This window comes from Coregonus clupeaformis, chromosome 7, assembly GCF_020615455.1.
Source record: "Coregonus clupeaformis isolate EN_2021a chromosome 7, ASM2061545v1, whole genome shotgun sequence".
NCBI lineage: Eukaryota > Metazoa > Chordata > Actinopteri > Salmoniformes > Salmonidae > Coregonus > Coregonus clupeaformis.
In genome coordinates, this window is record NC_059198.1 from 16,148,963 (window position 1) to 16,169,398 (window position 20,436).

Consider the following 20,436-nt stretch of genomic DNA (forward strand, 5'->3'; position numbering starts at 1 on the left):
TATTTATGCATAGTCACTTTAACTCTACCCGCATGTACATATTACCTCAACTACCTCAACTAGCCGGTGCCCCCGCACATTGACTCTGCAACGGTACCCCCCTGTATATATAGCCTCCCTACTGTCACTTTATTTTACTTCTGCTCTTTTTTTCTCAACACTTTTTTTTGTTGTTGTTTTATTTTTACTTTTTTTTGTTTAAAATAAATGCACTGTTGGTTAAGGGCTGTAAGTAAGCATTTCACTGTAATGTCTGCACCTGTTGTATTCGGTGCATGTGACCAATAAAATTTGATTTGATTTGATTACAGGCTTGAACTATTTCACTTTTTGTGGAATTAATCCACGATATATATGAGTTTCACTTTGTCAATTGAATTATTGAAATTACTTAACTTTTCCACAATATTCTAATTTATTGAGCTGCACCTGTATGTGTATGTGTATGTGTATATATATATATATATATATATATATATATATATATATATATATATATATACACACAAACAGTGGAGAGAACAAGTATTTAATACACTGCCGATTTTGCAGGTTTTCCTACTTACAAAGCATGTAGAGGTCTGTAATTTTTATCATAGGTACACTTCAACTGTGAGAGACGGAATCTAAAACAGAAATCCAGAAAATCACATTGTATGATTTTGAAGTAATTAATTAGCATTTTATTGCATGACATAAGTATTTGATACATCAGAAAAGCAGAACTTAATATTTGGTACAGAAACCTTTGTTTGCAATTACAGAGATCATACGTTTCCTGTAGGTCTTGACCAGGTTTGCACACACTGCAGCAGGGATATTGGCCCACTCCTCCATACAGACCTTCTCCAGATGCTTCAGGTTTCGGGGCTTTCGCTGGGCAATACGGACTTTCAGCTCCCTCCAAAGATTTTCTATTGGGTTCAGGTCTGGAGACTGGCTAGGCCACTCCAGGACCTTGAGATGCTTCTTACGGAGCCACTCCTTAGTTGCCCTGGCTGTGTGTTTCGGGTCGTTGTCATGCTGGAAGACCCAGCCACGACCCATCTTCAATGCTCTTACTGAGGGAAGGAGGTTGTTGGCCAAGATCTCGCGATACATGGCCCCATCCATCCTCCCCTCAATACGGTGCAGTCGTCCTGTCCCTTTTGCAGAAAAGCATCCCCAAAGAATGATGTTTCCACCTCCATGCTTCACGGTTGGGATGGTGTTCTTGGGGTTGTACTCATCCTTCTTCTTCCTCCAAACACGGCGAGTGGAGTTTAGACCAAAAATCTCTATTTTTGTCTCATCAGACCACATGACCTTCTCCCATTCCTCCTCTGGATCATCCAGATGGTCATTGGCAAACTTCAGACGGGCCTGGACATGCGCTGGCTTGAGCAGGGGGACCTTGCGTGCGCTGCAGGATTTTAATCCATGATGGCGTAGTGTGTTACTAATGGTTTTCTTTGAGACTGTGGTCCCAGCTCTCTTCAGGTCATTGACCAGGTCCTGCCGTGTAGTTCTGGGCTGATCCCTCACCTTCCTCATGATCATTGATGCCCCACGAGGTGAGATATTGCATGGAGCCCCAGACCGAGGGTGATTGACCGTCATCTTGAACTTCTTCCATTTTCTAATAATTGCGCCAACAGTTGTTGCCTTCTCACCAAGCTGCTTGCCTATTGTCCTGTAGCCCATCCCAGCCTTGTGCAGGTCTACAATTTTATCCCTGATGTCCTTACACAACTCTCTGGTCTTGGCCATTGTGGAGGTTGGAGTCTGTTTGATTGAGTGTGTGGACAGGTGTCTTTTATACAGGTAACGAGTTCAAACAGGTGCAGTTAATACAGGTAATGAGTGGAGAACAGGAGGGCTTCTTAAAGAAAAACTAACAGGTCTGTGAGAGCCGGAATTCTTACTGGTTGGTTGGTGATCAAATACTTATTTCATGCAATAAAATGCAAATTAATTACTTAAAAATCATACAATGTGATTTTCTGGATTTTTGTTTTAGATTCCGTCTCTCACAGTTGAAGTGTACCTATGATAAAAATTACAGACCTCTACATGCTTTGTAAGTAGGAAAACCTGCAAAATCGGCAGTGTATCAAATACTTGTTCTCCCCACTGTATATATATATCTCATTGGAATAAACCTTGAAATTAGAAATCTATATAACACAATTTAATTTGAACCTCTCCTCCACTGACATATTTTAAAATATGTAGCAATATATAAAAACATGGATGATGAATAAAATAAATATGCTGAACTGGTTGGACCTTTCAGTCGGTATTCATCCCTAACGCCACAAAGTGCTCTGTTGGGTTATGACCCCTAACCCCTGACCCCTTCCGATGACATGATGTGCCCCCTATAATGGGTCTCCATTTCCTGCTGTGTGTCATCATGAGACCGCTTGTTTATTGTCATGAAAACGTTGAATCACTCATGGCATCCAATTGAACTCTGTCCAAGTGAATGAGATTAAAGGGAACCTGCATGCGACATCTTTACCCTTTGTCAGGTGTGGTTAAACCAATGGAAGCCAGGACCAACAGAGCTCAATGATAGTCTGAGGGTCTATCATTTAGGTATATAGGGTTTTGCTGGTGGATCCCTTGGACAGGCTTCTCATTAGTTGGTAGAGTGATTGGCAGGTTGGTTTGGCCACTGAGGGAGGAATCCAGCGGTAGGTAGGTATATGATGGTGTGGGTCACACAGGCATGTGCATCTCTGAGTATTCGTCATGGACCTCTCTCTCATCAAAGATGGGCTCTGCGTCATCAGAATCCAGCTGGGAGAGAAGAGAGCAGACAGTTAGAGCAAGGCAGTAGCTACACTGTTGATTAAGATTGATTGATTGATTTTAATTAAGTAGATATATTGTAAATATTTCTTCAATCAGCACTTTGTACAGGATAAAAAGTCAATTTCGCCAAGCCACGACTAAACCCACTGAAGAACAAGCAGAACAGACAGCCTCAAGTAAAAACTCCCTATGCATTTAATCTAATGTGCCATAAGGCCCTCTCCTCAAATGTCCTCAGAGTTTAGACAGTAGATGCGCCTCAAATGGCAGCCTATTCCCTATATAGTGCACTACTTTTGACCAGGCTCCATAGGGTGAATGCTAGTGAATGGGCCTAGTGCGCCCCCGTGTGGGCTAACTTACACACTGCATCTCTCGGGTGGTGAAGATGCGCGACAGCAGAAACATCTTGACTGGGACGGTGAGGATGAGAACGAAGGGGAAGGCCAGCGAGGCCGCGGTGGACATCACGGCCCACAGCGCTGCCAGACACACCAGCTGGATCAGCGTGTACAGGTGCATTCGCAGCGTTTTCACCTGGGGGACACAGTGACTATAGGTTAATGTAGTGGATTACCGTAATACACACGAAATGAGACAATAACATCATGTATATGATACGGTATAACACATACAGTATGTATACACAGTCTGGTATCCCATTGGGGGAAATAGCTTCTATGGGTTTATATACTGGATTATACAGGAAAGGCTCTCTTCGGTAGCATGGCTGACGCAACCCTCGTGGTACACAGTGAAGGACAGCTGACCCACTGAGCTGTAACGGAAAGGGGTGATGCTCAGGGGCTGTATGTGTTTGAGTGAGAAAAACACAGAGGAGAACCAACAAGTAAAAATGCACACCCCCCTTCATTATCAACGCATCATGCCTACAACATCGATCAGCTTCTCCAGATTCTGAAGTCAGGAGGACTTTGAGTTTGGTATCAGGCAGACTATCTATTAGGTGGATCAGGGCCAAAACGTTTTTGGGAACCAGCAAGTGTCTCACAGTAGAGGTGCTGAACTAGAATCAGTTTTGCCTTTCAGATCATAATGCATACGGACCAAGAGCCACTGCTCTATGTTTCTCTCTGTGACTGTGTGCCATGGTCACCTTGCGGACGTAGGTGTGGTCTGGGTGGTACTTGGGGGGCATCAGCAGTAGCATCAGGCGCTCTGTGAACTGGATGCCGTTGAGTGACATCACGCCCATATAGAGGAAGATGCCAAACAGCACAGCGATGGGGATCTGACGCAAGAGGTCTCCGATCACGATGGAAAGGCCTAGAGGACGAGGGAGGAAGAGTTTAGAGAAATTACTGAAAACACGATTGCATCTCAATACTCTACTACAGTTGCCTCTTCTAGTAGTCTGATGTGAAATAACTAGAAAGGGAAAAGCCAAGTCACCAGAAGCAAAGTCACAGATATTTTGCTTGTATATTTTGTTTTTATCCTGTGTTTTCAGATCACTAGAGAAGAAAGGGAGGAGTCAATGGGAGGAAGCTACGTTAAACTTTTGAGAAGCACTAAACATCTTCCATTCTAGTCTATTCTACATCTAGTCAACAGACACTCACCTACTAAGATGGCCACCAGCAACCCTGTGACCCGCTGCTCCTTGACCTCCTGGATGCGGGGCTTGTCACCTGGGGCGACCGCCTTGCTCATGACGGTGAGGGCGTTGGCGTGTGTGACGGAGCGCACGGTGGCAGCAGCCATCCAGGGCAGGCCGAACAGGGCCGAGGTGCCGCCCAACACCACGATCACCAGCAGGTCCAGGTGGAAGCCAGAACCCTTCACCAGCATCCGCTCCTTCTTACTCACTATCAGCCTGGGGAGGGAGGGAGTGAGGGGGAAAGAGGAAGAGAAGGAGGGGAGGACCCATAAAGGGCAGATGGTTGAGAAGGAGTCGACATGCATAAATCGACATTAGTCAATCAACATGACATCTGATAAATATACTATGATATATAATACAACAACTGTAATGTCTTCCATGCATGTCCTCACCGCACTGTGTTTATACCGTCTATTCACACCATGCATTTTAATATCTGGGGAAAGAAGACCCTGGGTGATGGGAGGGAGGTGTGTGTGACAGTGTGACTCACGTGGTGATCTGTGTCTCCATGAAGATGAGAATGAAGACCAGCAGGGCGGGCAGTACGCTGCCGAACATCATCCAGATGGGGAACGGGGTGTCCATGCCCAGGGGGTTGATCACCCAGCCACGCTTCTCAGGACTGGTCACAGAGAAGCCACTGGGCACGCTCAGTTTCTACACAAGGTCAGGGAGAAAGTGACATGTGTTATGGAGGGTAATGACATTACGTAATTTGTCTTCAAAGAAACTGGTTCTATATAATTTCTCAGTAAGACAGAAGTTAAGCTTAATCGAGACAATTCAATGAACAAATGAATGTTGGAGTTCTTTTCATTGCAGTACTGCTCACCTGTGTGTAAGTGTCACTTATACTGTAGTCCACTAGGACCATGATGAGGATGGCTATGGGGACCCCGAAATCTCCAATGATCCTACGGAGCTGAACAACAACAAAAACAGTTACGTGTAGGCAATTCATAACACAGCCCATGAAGGGACACTAGTTCTGTGGTTCTACAATAAACTTCCAAATAATTATGTATAGTCTTATTAAGTTTCTATTTAATTGACATACATCCTGATAATGATACTGCACTCCTTCTCCTCATTAAGTGTATCTTACCTTGCCAGGGAAGAAGGCACTGTTTTTGAACTTGCGCAGGTAGAATGCAATAAAGAAGGTTCCAGACATGAGCACCAGGGAGAGCAGTGCTGTGTTGGGTTCCCTCCGGACCTTCACCGGCACCACCGAAATGGTGCCGTTGCCAAGCAACAGCTCCAGGGGGCTATTCTCCATCGTGGTGTTCTCCGCAGTGCTGTTGTCAAGGTAACAGCGCTGCAGCGGGTGATCCACGAAAGTCTGCCCGGCGACACAGAAAAAGGTTTGCATTAAAGCACCGCTTCACTGACCCCCCCCACCCACATCATACCTTTAAAGTCCCCGCAAACACGTTCTGGGAATGGAGATTAATTCATACACAAATAATCCCTTCTAAATCTTGTGTTGGCAAATGTCTAAAAATAGTAACATTCCAGAAATCATAAAGCCGGATTATAGTCGGCTTTCTGTCCCTTTCACTTTGTTCTCGGATCAGGGCCACTCAATCACAAAATATGTACCTGTTAAAAGAAAATACCACTCAAAAACTATCTTTTGGTATTTGTTTCATTAGTCCACTGTCGATACAGTCCCAAAATGTTTTGTATGTCAACAATCAAGTTTTCAAGATATAGAACTGAAAAAATACAGAATGTGTCACAGTAGGATGCATTTTGCATCATATTATGCAACGTATTATTTCGACCCCATGTTGTGAGCACAGTCCAATCTAGAGTCAGATTTGATCCCCTTTCTACAATGTCAAGTGCTTTTAGCACATAGAAGGGCACTAAATCGTTTCTATCAGTTTCAATACTATAGTCAACTGAGCGCCAGGTTTACAGTACCTTGCCTATCTTGGAGAAGGTCTCGAAGATGAAGATGAGTGAGATGAGGAAGGAGAAGATCTCTTGGGTGAAGCGTGAGACAAAGCGAACCAGGAAACTGCCCTCCAAGGCCACCGTCATCACCACGATGATGATGAGCCAGAAGCCGATCCACACCCGGCCCGTCAGGTATTCCACCCCGTTCCCCTTACAGAACTAGAGAGAGAAGAGAGAGAGAGAAAAGAGAGGAGAAGAGAGAGAGAGAGGTTAGGACACAAGCAACTAGAGTAGTAGAGGGTGTGACAAGTTATGACACTGATGGAAGGTTTGTTACATGATTCTGTTATACACACCATCAATGGAAGGAAAATACAAAAGGGATTCTTATGCAGTAGTCAAGAATGTCATCTCTGAATCCAGTTTGAGGTAACTCACAGAGTAGAAGGCCTCTTCAAAGACGAGCAGGGGTCCAGAAAAGCCCACCACCAGGAGCGGCTGGGCCCCCAAGACGCAGAAGAGAATGCCCTGCACCGCTGTGGCCACGATCAGCTCAGACACACCGATCAGACCCTCAGTCTTCTCACCTACCACAAGGCACACAGTCAAGAAACCGCACAAACAACATTCAGAAAACCACCTAAGAATGTTATTTAAAAACATTAGTAAATAACATTCAATACACCTCCAATGCCTGATTTAAACACATGCTAAGTGTCTGGTTGTGTGTTGATAGCGGTAGATGGGTATTGGGTGGATTTGTGGTGTGGTTAGTTTTCCATCCTGTTCATTGTTCCCCATTCTTTCCCTTAATTTATTAACTTACGTTCATCAACATTTCTGTTAATGTGCCATAATTTGCTAGCCATCTTTAACCTCTCGGACTCACCCAGGAGGCCTCCGAAGGTGATGGCGGGGGAGAGGGCAGCGAAGTAGATGAAGATGACGGCCGCCGCGCACTGGGCGTTCAGCGCGTCCTTGAAGTCGCTCACGTACTTTGGGTAGCGGCGCTTCACGTCCCGGATCAGGCCGCCGAAGGGGCGTCCCGTACGCTGCAGGGGGTCGTCTCCCAGCTTTCCGGGCGATAGAAGGGCCTCTGGAAGACATGAACACAGACCGTGTCACATGGACTTCAATTTCAAATATGGCACTAGAAAAATGAAGTTTCTTTGGAAACATTTTTGCATTAAAAAAAAAGGAAACTTTTAAAACATTAACATCCAGGTAACAGTCTGAGGAGCTGGGAAAGTTGCTAGGACATCATTTCTCTGTGAACAAAATGTTGGAATTACCCCACCTTTCTCTTCCTGGCTTTTGGGCTCCTTGGCCAGCAGGGCTCCTTGCTCCTCCCTCTTGCGGAGCATCTCCTTCTGGAAGCGAGAGACAGAGTGCAGCAGCTCCTCACCACCCATCTCCGAGGGGGGCAGCACGATGCTGCAGTCCAGGAAGCTGTTGATGGCGTTGAGCAGGTCCTGACGGTCGTCCGCCAGGTAGGCCGACTCATGGAAGTGCTAGAGGGGAGGGAAACACACGACATTTAGGATTTACACTCATCATCCTGTGTGATGTTTCAGAGGTAACAACAGTTAAATCAAATGAAAACATGAATGGAAACGGAATGGAAACTGAAAACAGTGAAATTACTATTGAACTATATCCATTGTCTTGGTCTGCTCTAATTGGCCCCACACTGACCTTGTCAGACATGAGTGTGGAGATGGAGCGTCCGATCTGGTGGTAGTCCATGTTGGTGCTGGGAGGTCCCAGCAGGACGAAGATGAACCTGACGGGCACGGGGACCTCCAGGACAGAGTCCAGCTCCTGCGCCTCCTGCAGCCGGACAAACGCCATGGTGGGCTGCTCCAGGAAGTCCACACTGCCTGGAAAGAGGAACGGGGAGGACAGAGTGTCAGAGGCTGGGAAACTGCTATATTTTACACTCCTGTTTCAGCCTGTATTTACTGATACGTTTTCGGTTAACAGTTGGTACCTTATGGTACCTACTTGAAAGAATTCAACACAATTCAACTCACCCACAAGGACAACAGTGGCCTCAGCGTTCTCTGGAATCTTCTCCAGCAGCTTGAGCTCATGCTTGGACTTGGATCTGTGCATGCCAATATTTGGAGTCGACTCCTTCTGTTGCAGAACACCAATCAGAATATAGTTAACGCAGGTCTCTGTCTAGCTGACCAATGGGAGACCTTAACCATTAAAAAGGGACTCAACCATATACTGCTAGAAGAGACATTCTACCCAAATAAATATTTCTACACCACCATGCTATTGCCTGCTCTCTCTGTCAGTCAAATAAGTTATCCAACCTACATTCGCCACAGTAAACCACATAGTATCAACCCTGAGCTGTAGCTACCTGCAGGTCGTTCTTCTCCATGTCAATGCGTGTCTCCTGTTCCCCCGAGCAGGCCGAGCCCATGAGGGGGTCTGTGACGGAGGGCTCTGGCTGTTGGATGTGGTTGGAGCTGTGGTGGTGGGGCAGCAGGCTGCCCAGGCTGGCCGCAGAGATGTTCCTGGGGAAGGGGTTGTGGCTGTGCTCCTTCTCGTCACTCGGGTGACTGCGGGGGGAGGGAGGGAAAGGCACACAGAGGTTGAGCAGGAGATACATAGCGTGAGAGAGGGCGAGGTGCGACCTACCAAGCAAGCAGGCGGCAGGCGGGACCAGGGGGACAGGCCGAGACATGGAAAGTTCATCAGTGTGAATTGGCATTCTGAATAATGCCATTTCATCTATGAGATCAGAATGTTAGATGAACTCCAGCTATTTTTTTTATGTATCCTGTTGAAAAACAATAGCCAGAGTATAAATACAGTAATGTCCACACAATTAATGGGAGTGTCTTTTTCACTAAGCTGTCCTAGACGATTTTTAGGTGTAGTGGTGGTCCTGTACCTATGTTTGAGAAGCAGGGCTCGGAGCACGTTTGCGCGGTCCTCTGCCTTAATCTGGTCTGAGATGATCATCTGCTCCACCACCTGGTGGGCGATGCCAGGCAGAGTCTTCTGGTCCAGGTCCAATAACACCGCCCCTGGGTGGCAGAGGAGACACGGCACACTAGGGTCACGGCAGGGAGGGCACACACAGATGTACACACACACACACACACACACACACACACACACACACACACACACACACACACACCCACCCACTCGCTCTTTCTCGCTCCTTCCCTCACTCTCCTCTCTTTCACTCCTTCCCTCACTCTCCTCTCTTTCTCTCCCTCTCTTTTTCTCTCCCTCTTTCTCTCTTCTCTTTCCCTCCTCTCTTCTCTTTCCCTCCTCTCTTTATCTCCCTCTCCTCTCCATCTCCCTCTCCTCTCTTTCTCTCCCTCTCCTCTCCTCTCTTTCTCTCCCTCTCCTCTCTTTCTCTCCCTCTCCTCTCTCCCTCTCCTCTCTCTCCTCTCTCTCCTATCTTTCTCTCCTACCGTGGGAGATGGTCTTGCGGAGCTCCAGCAGGCTGCGGAAGGAGAGCGAGGCCACGTGGGGTTTACCCCATCGATCCGTCTCCTCTTCCACGTCCTCCTCAAACTTGATCCAACGGGCCGTTTCCCGCCACTGCATTTCCTGGTTCTTATCCATGATCAGCTCGTTCAGCTCCACAAACACCTGACAGGGAGAGATGGACGTTAAAGTGACAGTTCACCCAAATGACATATTGGTTTCCTTACCCTGTAAGCAGTCTATGTACAAGGTAAGACAGTAATCCATGCTTTTGTTTACCTGGCCAGTGGCCACTGTCTCCAATTGCTAACTTTTTAGCATGTTTGTCCAAAAACCAATACAAGTCAATATCCCTGATATTAGCATGTTCTGTGTAGATACCCATGCACATCCAGGAGTCTGAAATGTTCAAACCAGCGTCTCCTTCAAAACACTTCAAACCAAGTTATCATTGAGCAAATTTGATTAGATTCAGTGAGGATCCGAATAGCTGAACTATAAGGGGAAATTGTTTTCAATATGCTTAAATGTGGCTAGATCTGCTTCAGTCCTTGCTATCTGGGATCCTTCGGATGGCCCTACCCAGTTGAAGTTGAAATGTAAAATGGTTAAGGTTAGGGTTAAAGTTAGGCAAGGGTTCTGGTTAAGGTTAGGGAAGGGTAGGGTAGGGTAGGGGATATGATTTAGGGTAGGGAAGTCCCAAGGATCCCGGATAGCACTAACCAATCTGCTTTGATTTGTTTTGTCCATATTGTCCAGATGTTATTATAGAATTAACGCTAGCTCTTCTCAGGATCATGCTTTCTTTAAAGACAGTCAACATTATAAGGAAGGGAAAGCACATCCAGATAACTATATGTACATATGTAAGTGTTTATCTAGAGTCATTGGCACTGGGCCTTGAACCTATTGACTTCTGAAAACCATGCAAGCTGCATCAGACCTGGGTTCAAATACTATTTGAAATAATTTCAAATACTTTATTTGTGGTTGATTGAGCTTGCCTGGCTTAATGGACCAATAAAATAGTCCCAAAACTGCAAACCCAGTCCATCTGGCATTCCAGGCAGGCTAGACCAAACGCTCAAAGTATTTTAAAGATTTTAAATAGTATTTGAACCCAGGTATACGGTGCATGTTGACGTCAAACAGAAACACACTCAACAGTGTTACTCGGTTATATTAGGAACACCCAACATATGCAATGAAATTATCCTCAATGTCAATACACTTCACAAATATAGGCAGTGGACAGCAAATAGCCTAAGCAACTAGCAAATGCAACATTATTTCAGTCAAAACCATTTGAATGAGCACAACAGACACTCCGTTGAGATTAAGTTCTTCCCGAACATCCACAAACTGTGATGAGTAGAAATACAGTAGAAATAGTAGAGACTCTGATGAGTAGAAATACAGTCTCACACCATTACAGCCTTATCACGTCACAACAGGCTGGTTAAAGAGAAACTATGATGGTGAGTTAGTGATACCCAACCCACCACTACCTGTTTTAATGCCAAGCCAACAACATAACTAATGATTAGCGAGTAACCATACTGTACCTACCCTCATGTGCAAACCCACACTCCTGGAACCTGTGTTTGGCCGGCTAAGCCGCCTCACCTTCTGGGGCCGGGTCATATGGCCGTAGTCCAATAGGACCATGCCGTCTGGCCGGGAGGCAGAACGGTACAGAACCACTGGCGGTAACGACTGGAGGGAGCGAGAGGGTGGGCTCAACACACTGACGACTGACACAGACCCGCACACAGAGCAGGCGACCCTTACATCTCTCCACACACACACACACACACACACACTCTGTAGCTCGTACACACTCTCTACCCTGAGAGAACCTGTTGTTGGGGGCCTGTGTGTGTGTGTTAATAAATCATGGCTCCCTCTCTCAGGGAGCACCGGGTGTCTTGTTACCTGAACTCTTCGCTGCCCCTTTCTTTTGGGTGTGTGAAAGGAAATAACTAATTCATTCATTTTTAATTGTGTTCTGCCCCCTCTCCCATCCACATAAAGATACTGTAGTTGGGCTGCGCCCAGACAGAGAATGTTGCTGGATTTTCCTGTTTCCCAGTTGTAATAAAAACAATTGGGGGGAGTTTCAAGAAAACAATTAACCATATTTACCTTTGTCTAAACTGAGCAAAACATAGAAACTGGTCTCCCAAGAGAAACTTCACCTACATGTGTCCTGCATGGAATTTCTTAAAACAAGCAGCAACATCTACTTTCAAACCTTAATCCTTGCCAAAAACATCAGGAAATCCATGAAAACCTCTAATGAATAAAACCCAATCATATCATCTAAAACAAGGGACTATGTGACACTGTTTCCCAACACAAGCAAAGGAGTGGGTACTACTGCTAGTTTTTTCGTACACTCACCTCATGTGGGGTCCGGTCCTTTTTTTGGCTGCGTATGCTGGTCTCCTGGTGGTCCTTGCCGACATGCACCACTTGGCCCTTGGTGCTCTTTCTGACCAGGTGTCTCCGTACCCCAGGGACATCCTCAAAACGATGGCCTGAGGAGTGAAAGGTGTGAGAGGGAAGAGGTGAGTGCAAAATCATCACCATCTATGGACAGGCATCGCAATAGAGGTTCATGATTGTCACTATATATTGATCTATCATGTATTGACACCCCCTTATCTACTGTTTTGAATATGAATGTGGTGGTGATTGTGATCCCAAACACTGCCTAAACATCTAACAGTGGTCAACAATCCATTGCAGCGTTGTAGCTTTCTCCCAAACAGTGATCTTCCTAATGGTGAGCTCTTGGCTCTGGGATGACGTCCCCACCATCCCACCACCAGGTCAAATCTCAGAGTCGCACACTCACAGAGGCCAGGCCGCTGCTTTTGTTCACCTGGCCTTGCTGTGGGGTTGGGTTACCAGACTGGCCGCAAACCAAGGACAACCTGGACAAGGAGGCTGGATGGCACAGAGACTCTCGGATACATCTCAGAGGGAAGGGGCAACGGATGCGATGATCCTGTTAGAGGTAGGAATCTTACCTTTGTCAGTGGGCTCTTTCCCTATTTGAGAAACACCCTGGTCATTGAGCACCTTCATCAACTCTGGGGGTGTGGGAAAATGACAGCATTTCTCCTAATGAACGAGTTGTCCTGTTGGTCCTTTTTGGAAAACTCAGCGAGTGAAACTGGAGAGCAACGAAGTATAATCTTCTGTCATTTGAGCCTCTTGGTCATTGTCCAGGTTTTGCTGTAAGGTGTTGCTGTAACTTGTCAGACCTCAAGGCTATGTCCACTGGAACCGTTAGTCCGCCATAGAGGCTCCACGATGTGTCTGACTCCAGGTGCTTGCATGAGTGTCTGGGCAGCCCCAGAGTGGGACTGGGCCTGACTGGATGACACTCTTGAAGGAGAGGAGCTTGGAGGTGGGCGCGGTGCTGGCATAAAGCTGGCATGGGCATGAGGAACAGTCACCTCTACCGTCTCAAGATCCAGTCCTTGCGTGTTCAGGACTGGAGCTCGAAGAAAAGCTGAAAAAGTTGCCATTCCTTGACCACCACCTGACCTGGTTGGGGTAGAAACCGTCCGAGCGCATTAGCTAGCGGAGGTGCTAACAACCGGAGGGTTGAACAAAAGGGGAAGGAGACAGTGATCTAATAATTCCAATCATTGAGCAGCAGCCAGCCGCAGAGGCACTTACCCAGGCTGCTTTGCAATTCTGGGAAGAAAATAAAAGATAATAGAATGAGGAATTAAAATACCAAAATAAATGCATCACCTACAGTGGGGAGAACAAGTATTTGATACAATGCCGATTTTGCAGGTTTTCCTACTTACAAAGCATGTAGAGGTCTGTAATTTTTATCATAGGTACACTTCAACTGTGAGAGACGGAATCTAAAACAAAAATCCAGAAAATCACATTGTATGATTTTTAAGTAATTAATTTGCATTTTATTGCATGACATAAGTATTTGATACATCAGAAAAGCAGAACTTAATATTTGGTACAGAAACCTTTGTTTACAATTACAGAGATCATACGTTTCCTGTAGGTCTTGACCAGGTTTGCACACACTGCAGCAGGGATTTTGGCCCACTCCTCCATACAGACCTTCTCCAGATCCTTCAGGTTTCGGGGCTGTCGCTGGGCAATATGGACTTTCAGCTCCCTTTCCAAAGATTTTCTATTGGGTTCAGGTCTGGAGACTGGCTAGGCCACTCCAGGACCTTGAGATGCTTCTTACGGAGCCACTCCTTAGTTGCCCTGGCTGTGTATTTCGGGTCGTTGTCATGCTGGAAGACCCAGCCACGACCCATCTTCAATGCTCTTACTGAGGGAAGGAGGTTGTTGGCCAAGATCTCGCGATACATGGCCCCATCCATCCTCCCCTCAATACGGTGCAGTCGTCCTGTCCCCTTTGCAGAAAAGCATCCCCAAAGAATTATGTTTCTAATAATTGTGCCAACAGTTGTTGCCTTCTCACCAAGCTGCTTGCCTATTGTCCTGTAGCCCATCCCAGCCTTGTGCAGGTCTACAATTTTATTATTGATGTCCTTACACAGCTCTCTGGTCTTGGCCATTGTGGAGAGGTTGGAGTCTGTTTGATTGAGTGTGTGGACAGGTGTCTTTTATACAGGTAACGAGTTCAAACAGGTGCAGTTAATACAGGTAATGAGTGGAGAACAGGAGGGCTTCTTAAAGAAAAACTAACAGATCTGTGAGAGCCGGAATTCTTACTGGTTGGTAGGTGATCAAATACTTATTTCATGCAATAAAATGCAAATTAATTACTTAAAAATCATACAATGTGATTTTCTGGATTTTTGTTTTAGATTCCGTCTCTCACAGTTGAAGTGTACCTATGATAAAAATTACAGACCTCTACATGTTTTGTAAGTAGGAAAACCTGCAAAATCGGCAGTGTATCAAATACTTGTTCTCCCCACTGTATGCCTCTACTGCCATTCATTCAAATAAGTCTGGTTTGGATTTCTCCCTGACCACAATGGGTGCCATTTTCGGACCACTCTGGAACTTTAAGGGTTTATGACTAGTAATTTAATAGGATCTCTATGCTCTGATGCTGTCAGAGACCCTCACAATGGCCACACCCTCTATGTCACGTAGCCCCATGTTGGCACTGGACCTACATCACCTACATCAGATAAATTCCATGCATCCATCAGCTTCCCTCTCATGTTGTTCTTTCAGACGACTTAGCTCTTCCCCATTGTTAGAATTGGCACTAATGACTCAGGGGTTGTGAACCAGAAGGGCAGCTTTCTCAATTAGCCACCAGGTTGGCTCAGGCCTGGTTCCAGGGGCCTCAGCTGACAGCGGGAACAGGCTAATTTAATTAGAGGACTTCGCTCCTGTTCTGTTCCTGTCCGCCACACTCTGATAAGCTGCCGCTGTCCGCTGAGGGGTCGATCCCCTGATGTAAATCAACTCTGGTGCCCCTGGAGCTGGGGACGTCACAGGGCAACGGCGGGGGGCACACTGACTCATAGTGCCCCTCATTAATGTATCCTTGTGCACCCCCCTCCCCCCGAGCATTCCGACCTTCAGTGGAGCCAAAGACTTCTTCCACTTTAATCACATTGCTCAGCGGGAAGGATAATAATGTGGGATATCAAACAGGCTGAATTGCACGCACAAACACACACTCACACACACAGGCGTACACAGAAATACACACTCACACGAAGAGCAAGACATTAAGCAATTGAAGTCCAATTTTTTAATACATCTTTAAAAGTTAATCTGGCAGAGCAGATGACTGCAGCACTCCAAGGTCTGGGAGAGTTTAGATTAGTAGGTCAGGGAGAGTTTAGAGTACTGGGCTTCTGAATAAATCTCCCAATGGACAAAACAGCCTGTAAATGTACAAGTACAAGAAGTTTGAACATAATATGCTGTCTATACAAAGAGAGAACCCACATGTCTTCTTGGCACTGAATTAAATGATACATACAATAAAGTAAGCACTAAAATATTGCTTCAGTTCAGTCGACAACAAATGAATGGCTGAACATGTAGGGGCTGTTTCCCGGACACAGATTAAGCCTAATCCTGGACTAAGAAGCCTTTTCATTGGAGATTCTTCACTGATCTTGCTTTTTAGTCCATGATTAAGCTTAATCTGTAAACCGGCCCGAAATGTCTAAGGTGATGTTTCCCTACTTCCCCCAGACTCACTCTTAATGCCGTCCAGGTCGGCCGATGCCAGGGTCTGCGCCTCGCTCTCATCCGTGGGGATGCGCTGGTACTTGGCCTGCTCGGCGCCCGTCATGTTGCCCGTGCGCCGGCGCTCCTGCAGGTCGTAGCTGCGGCTGGCTACGCGGGTCAGAGAGGTGGGGTCGGACGGGTCACTGCTGGACAAGGTCAGACAGGGCTTTCTGGGAGAGGAGAGAGAGAAAGAACAGGGTTAAGAACTTTAAGGTCAACAAAATATTAGATGTGAGCCTGAGTGGTATAATAAGAAGCAAGCTAGATCTACTCAGGCTTTAATAAAGCTAGCCAGCTTCAGTTAGCTTCACATTCCAGGTCAGGCTTCATCCGTACTACGATGGTGGATATTGCTAGTCCGCCTCCCTCCAACTCTAGTAGGCTTGTAATGCCGAACTCTTCATTGAGACAATGCTGAAACATCAATCCATGGGCGAGTCAGTGCCACATTTTCATTTGTGCCAAAATCTAAATGCAAGAAAAGTTATCTTGCAAATTCAGCAGGCTATGGTGTGAAATAGGCTTTAAAAGTGAGGTCTTTAAATTATGATTTATCATTAATTCAGTCTTTGGTGTGCTTTCGTGTGCTTATCAATGCAAGAGCACCTTTTTCCCACTCATATCTGTGGAATAGCTTGTTGCATTTTGACCATAGACATAACCCATTAGGGTTTTGGAACCTCGAACCCTGGCAATTTGACTATTAAACTCATGGATACACTAGCAATGGCTTCCAAAATTGTGTAGCTGGTCCGCACTCAAAAAGGAGATAAGGTTTCTTTTTAGTATTTATTTCATTCATGGTAGGTATATAGACAAACGCTTTGGCCTAAGCCTTTGTCAGTGTCATTGACTTGAATGGGAACTGCCATCTATGGATTATACTGTATGTCTATGGTTGGTTGCGGCTGTCAGTTAGCCCGCTCGCAAATGTCAAAATTCAATTGCGCGAAAAACTTTACAGTTCAGAAAGCATTACTAAATGTGTACGCCTAATATGATAGGTATTTTTTAACACACAAAAATACATTTGATTAATAAAATATTTAAATCAGTAGTCTTCCTCAAATGAAGGGTATGATGACACAAAATTTGCGAGAGGGAGAGAATCGGTTTTCATTGGTCCTCAACTCGTGGCTCAGACACTTCATTCAGGATAAAATGGAGTTAGCCCTGAATTAGCCTGCCCCGGAGCAGGTTAGTTCTGAAGGATATGCTGCCATAGAAATTTACCTGGCTAAAAGGTACGCCACTTTCGTGGTACCGGTTATCCCAAGTTGAACTCATAGTTGACCAAAGTTAACTCGCTAACTCCTCAACCCTGATTCGTAGTATAGGGCTCTGGAGTGAGCTAAACAACCAAACTACTTTTTAATTTAGGGGCCAATAAATGACAAAATTCACAGATAAAAAAGGAGAATGGTTTGTTAGTCTCCCTCAACATTCCTTGGAACAAACCCAGTATAAAACATACAGAAAACCAATTTCACAGGAGAAGAAAAAATCAGTTGCACTAAATCATCCTAAAAATGAGTGAAGATGCCCACTAAGAATTAATCAATCCAGCAGTCCCAGAACCGACAAACACTCACCTAAAGATGTCAAACTGTCTCCAAATCAGTTTATGGTTGTTTCAGAAAATTTTGGACATTACTTTCCCCAACTATATTCAGAAGTTCCCTCTGCGGTCAGAATAATCCACTTATTTGGAAACCTCTACCTTCCAATATATAGTATTGCTGTTTTAGTAGTACTAGTAGGAGGAAGTCCACACAGAGCGAAATTACAGCAGACTGGAGAAAGGAGAAAAAAAGGTAGCCCACAAGGCTATATCCCAAACCCAGACAAGACACATCACTAATGTGTCCTGAGACTAAATGCCACTGGTGGAGGGACGGAGAGGTGTGTTAGTAGGAAGGGTCCGTGTTCTGTTCTCTATGGAGACAGTCAGACAGGTGAAATATGGCTCTGTGTTGTTGCAAGGGGATGAATCGGTCCTATTAGATCAGAACCCTGCAGACTGCCTGAATGCCTGGGACATGGTAACGTACAGTGTGTCCCGACCGGCCCGGGTGAGACCACACACACACACACACACACACACACACTCACACACACCACACATACGCACCACCTCTCTCATCCAATCAGTGACTGAGAAAGCCTCAGAGCAAGCAGTATCAGGCTAAGTGCTACAAAAGAGTCCTTGTTGTGTTGTTGTGACGCAAAGCAGGGTGACACTTCAAGTGCCAAAAATGATCTCACCCGATCACATCATTACGGTAATAATGAAATAAAAATATGGGTGTATTCAGAGAGGTGTACTCACTCGGTGGAGGTGGCATCTTCAGGTTCGGTGCCCACGCCAGACTGAGGCACAACCTCCATCCCTCGGGCAGGGTGGAGGCTGTCTGTGGTAGGTGTGGCCAGGCAATCTTCATCTGACAGAAAGAACTATGGAGGGAGATAGAGGGCACACATGACATGAACATGAGTGTTCTGTATATTGAACATAGTATTGAAAATAACTGCAATAGGGTTTATGGTAAAGGTAAAAACAAACAATCCAATATGTAGAAAATGAATCATTCAGAGTGATTCCTCACAAAACCCAGACAAAAAAAGACCATGATTTGGGGGATTTTCACAAAATGTACAAAATGCTGTCGTCATCAGGGAGCGACGCATGCTGAACGCTGAACGAGACAGCAGGGTTTATTGTTTTTGTAAAGTTTTGAGTGTTTCCTGCCTATGACAATTTCATTGGCAAAGTGGGCAAACTCAGGCATTAAATGCCAACAAACTGCGAGCTATCATATTCATGCATAAAATACCTAATAATGAAAGAAAAGCATTGTAATTTTGAATTCTGTAAAGTTAGTGTTGGAGAGGTGGAAAAATTATCGTTGTCAATCAATACTGAAAAACCATCTGGTATTGACAACTTAGATGGAAAGCTACTGCGGATGGTAGCGGACTATAATGCCAGTCCTGTTTGTCATATCTTTCATCTGAGCCTAGAGAAAAGTGTTTGTCCTCAGACCTGGAGGGAAGCCAAAGTCATTCCGTTACCAAAGAATGGTAAAGCGCCCTTTAATGGTTCTAACAGCCGACCAATCAGCTTGCTGCCGGCTCTTAGCAAACCTTTAGAAAAAGGTTGTTTGCCCAGGTACAATACTATTTCTCTGTGAACAAATTAACAACAGACTTTCAGCATGCTTATAGAGAAGGGCACTCAACATGTACTGCACTGACACAAAGGACTGATGATAAATTGATAATAAGATTGTGGGATCTTTATTGTTAGACTTCAGTGCAGCCTTTGAGATTATTGACCATAATCTGGAAAAATGTATGTGTTATGGCTTTACATCCTCTGCCATATCATGGGTTGAGAGCTATCTATCTAACATAACACCGACTGTTTTCTTTAATGGAATCTTCTCTAATGTTACACATAAAGTGTGGTATTTTGCAAGGCGGCTCTTGGCCCTTTACTGTTCTCTATTCTTACTAATGATCTACCACTACCGTTAAACAAAGCCTGTGTGTCTATGTACTCTGATGAGTCAACATTATACCCGTCAGCAACCACAGCTATTTAAATCATTGCAACCCTAAACAAAGAGCTGCAGTCAGTTTTGGATGGGGTGGCTAGTAATAAACTAGTCCTGAACATATCTAAAACTAAAAGCATTGTATTTGGTACAACTAATTCCCTAAATTCTACATAGGCGTACAGAGGCCCATTATCAGCAACCATCAGTGCTGTGTTCCAATGGCACGTTGTGTTTGCTAATCCAAGTTTATCATTTTAAAAGGCTAATTGATCATTAGAAAACCCTTTTGCAATTATGTTAGCACAGCTGAAAACTGTTGTGCTGATTAAAGAAGCAATAAAACTGGCCTTCTTGGGACTAGTTGAGTATCTGGAGCATCAGCAATTGTGGGTTCGATTACAGGCTCAAAATGGCCAGAAACAAATAACTTTCTTCTGAAACTCATCAGTATATTCTTGTTCTGAGAAATTAAGGCTATTCCATGCGAGAAATTGCCAAGAAACACTGTGTACTACTCCCTTTACAGAACAGCGCAAACTGGCTCTAACCAGAATAGAAAGAGGAGTGGGAGGCCCCGGTGCACAACTGAGCAAGGGGACAAATATATTAGAGTGTCTAGTTTGAGAAACAGGCACCTCACAGGTCCTCAACTGGCAGCTTCATTAAATAGTTCCCGCAAAACACCATATCTCTCGTGAGAAATCACACTCTTCAGCATTTCTTTTACATTTCTAGAATAAAAGAAAGCTTCATATGAGAAAAGCTTGGGGGTGACGGCTTGGACAACTAATGTTGTATGCATATCACACCATCACAGGTCAAAACCGGTCATGTTGTGTGGCAGAACACAATAGTTGT

General features: G+C 45.2%; 1 protein-coding gene across 2 annotated transcripts in view; it reads right to left on the reverse strand.

The window, feature by feature from the left end:
- Positions 1-2,058: 2,058 nt before the first annotated feature.
- LOC121569911 (anion exchange protein 2) overlaps positions 2,059-20,436 on the reverse strand; it is a 40,318-nt gene continuing 21,940 nt past the window's right edge. For both annotated transcript variants that reach the window (XM_041881241.2, XM_041881242.2), the window contains 19 exons: positions 18,348-18,472; positions 15,989-16,188; positions 12,197-12,333; positions 9,778-9,958; positions 9,243-9,378; positions 8,706-8,907; positions 8,365-8,470; positions 8,027-8,211; positions 7,629-7,842; positions 7,221-7,427; positions 6,770-6,918; positions 6,356-6,550; positions 5,532-5,768; positions 5,259-5,348; positions 4,917-5,083; positions 4,383-4,636; positions 3,917-4,086; positions 3,163-3,336; positions 2,059-2,784 (listed from right to left, as the gene is read on the reverse strand). In XM_041881241.2, coding sequence (XP_041737175.2) covers positions 2,704-2,784; positions 3,163-3,336; positions 3,917-4,086; positions 4,383-4,636; positions 4,917-5,083; positions 5,259-5,348; positions 5,532-5,768; positions 6,356-6,550; positions 6,770-6,918; positions 7,221-7,427; positions 7,629-7,842; positions 8,027-8,211; positions 8,365-8,470; positions 8,706-8,907; positions 9,243-9,378; positions 9,778-9,958; positions 12,197-12,333; positions 15,989-16,188; positions 18,348-18,472 — 3,210 coding nt within the window. In that variant the 3' untranslated portion in view covers positions 2,059-2,703. The remainder of the gene's footprint in view (positions 2,785-3,162; positions 3,337-3,916; positions 4,087-4,382; positions 4,637-4,916; positions 5,084-5,258; positions 5,349-5,531; positions 5,769-6,355; positions 6,551-6,769; positions 6,919-7,220; positions 7,428-7,628; positions 7,843-8,026; positions 8,212-8,364; positions 8,471-8,705; positions 8,908-9,242; positions 9,379-9,777; positions 9,959-12,196; positions 12,334-15,988; positions 16,189-18,347; positions 18,473-20,436) is intronic.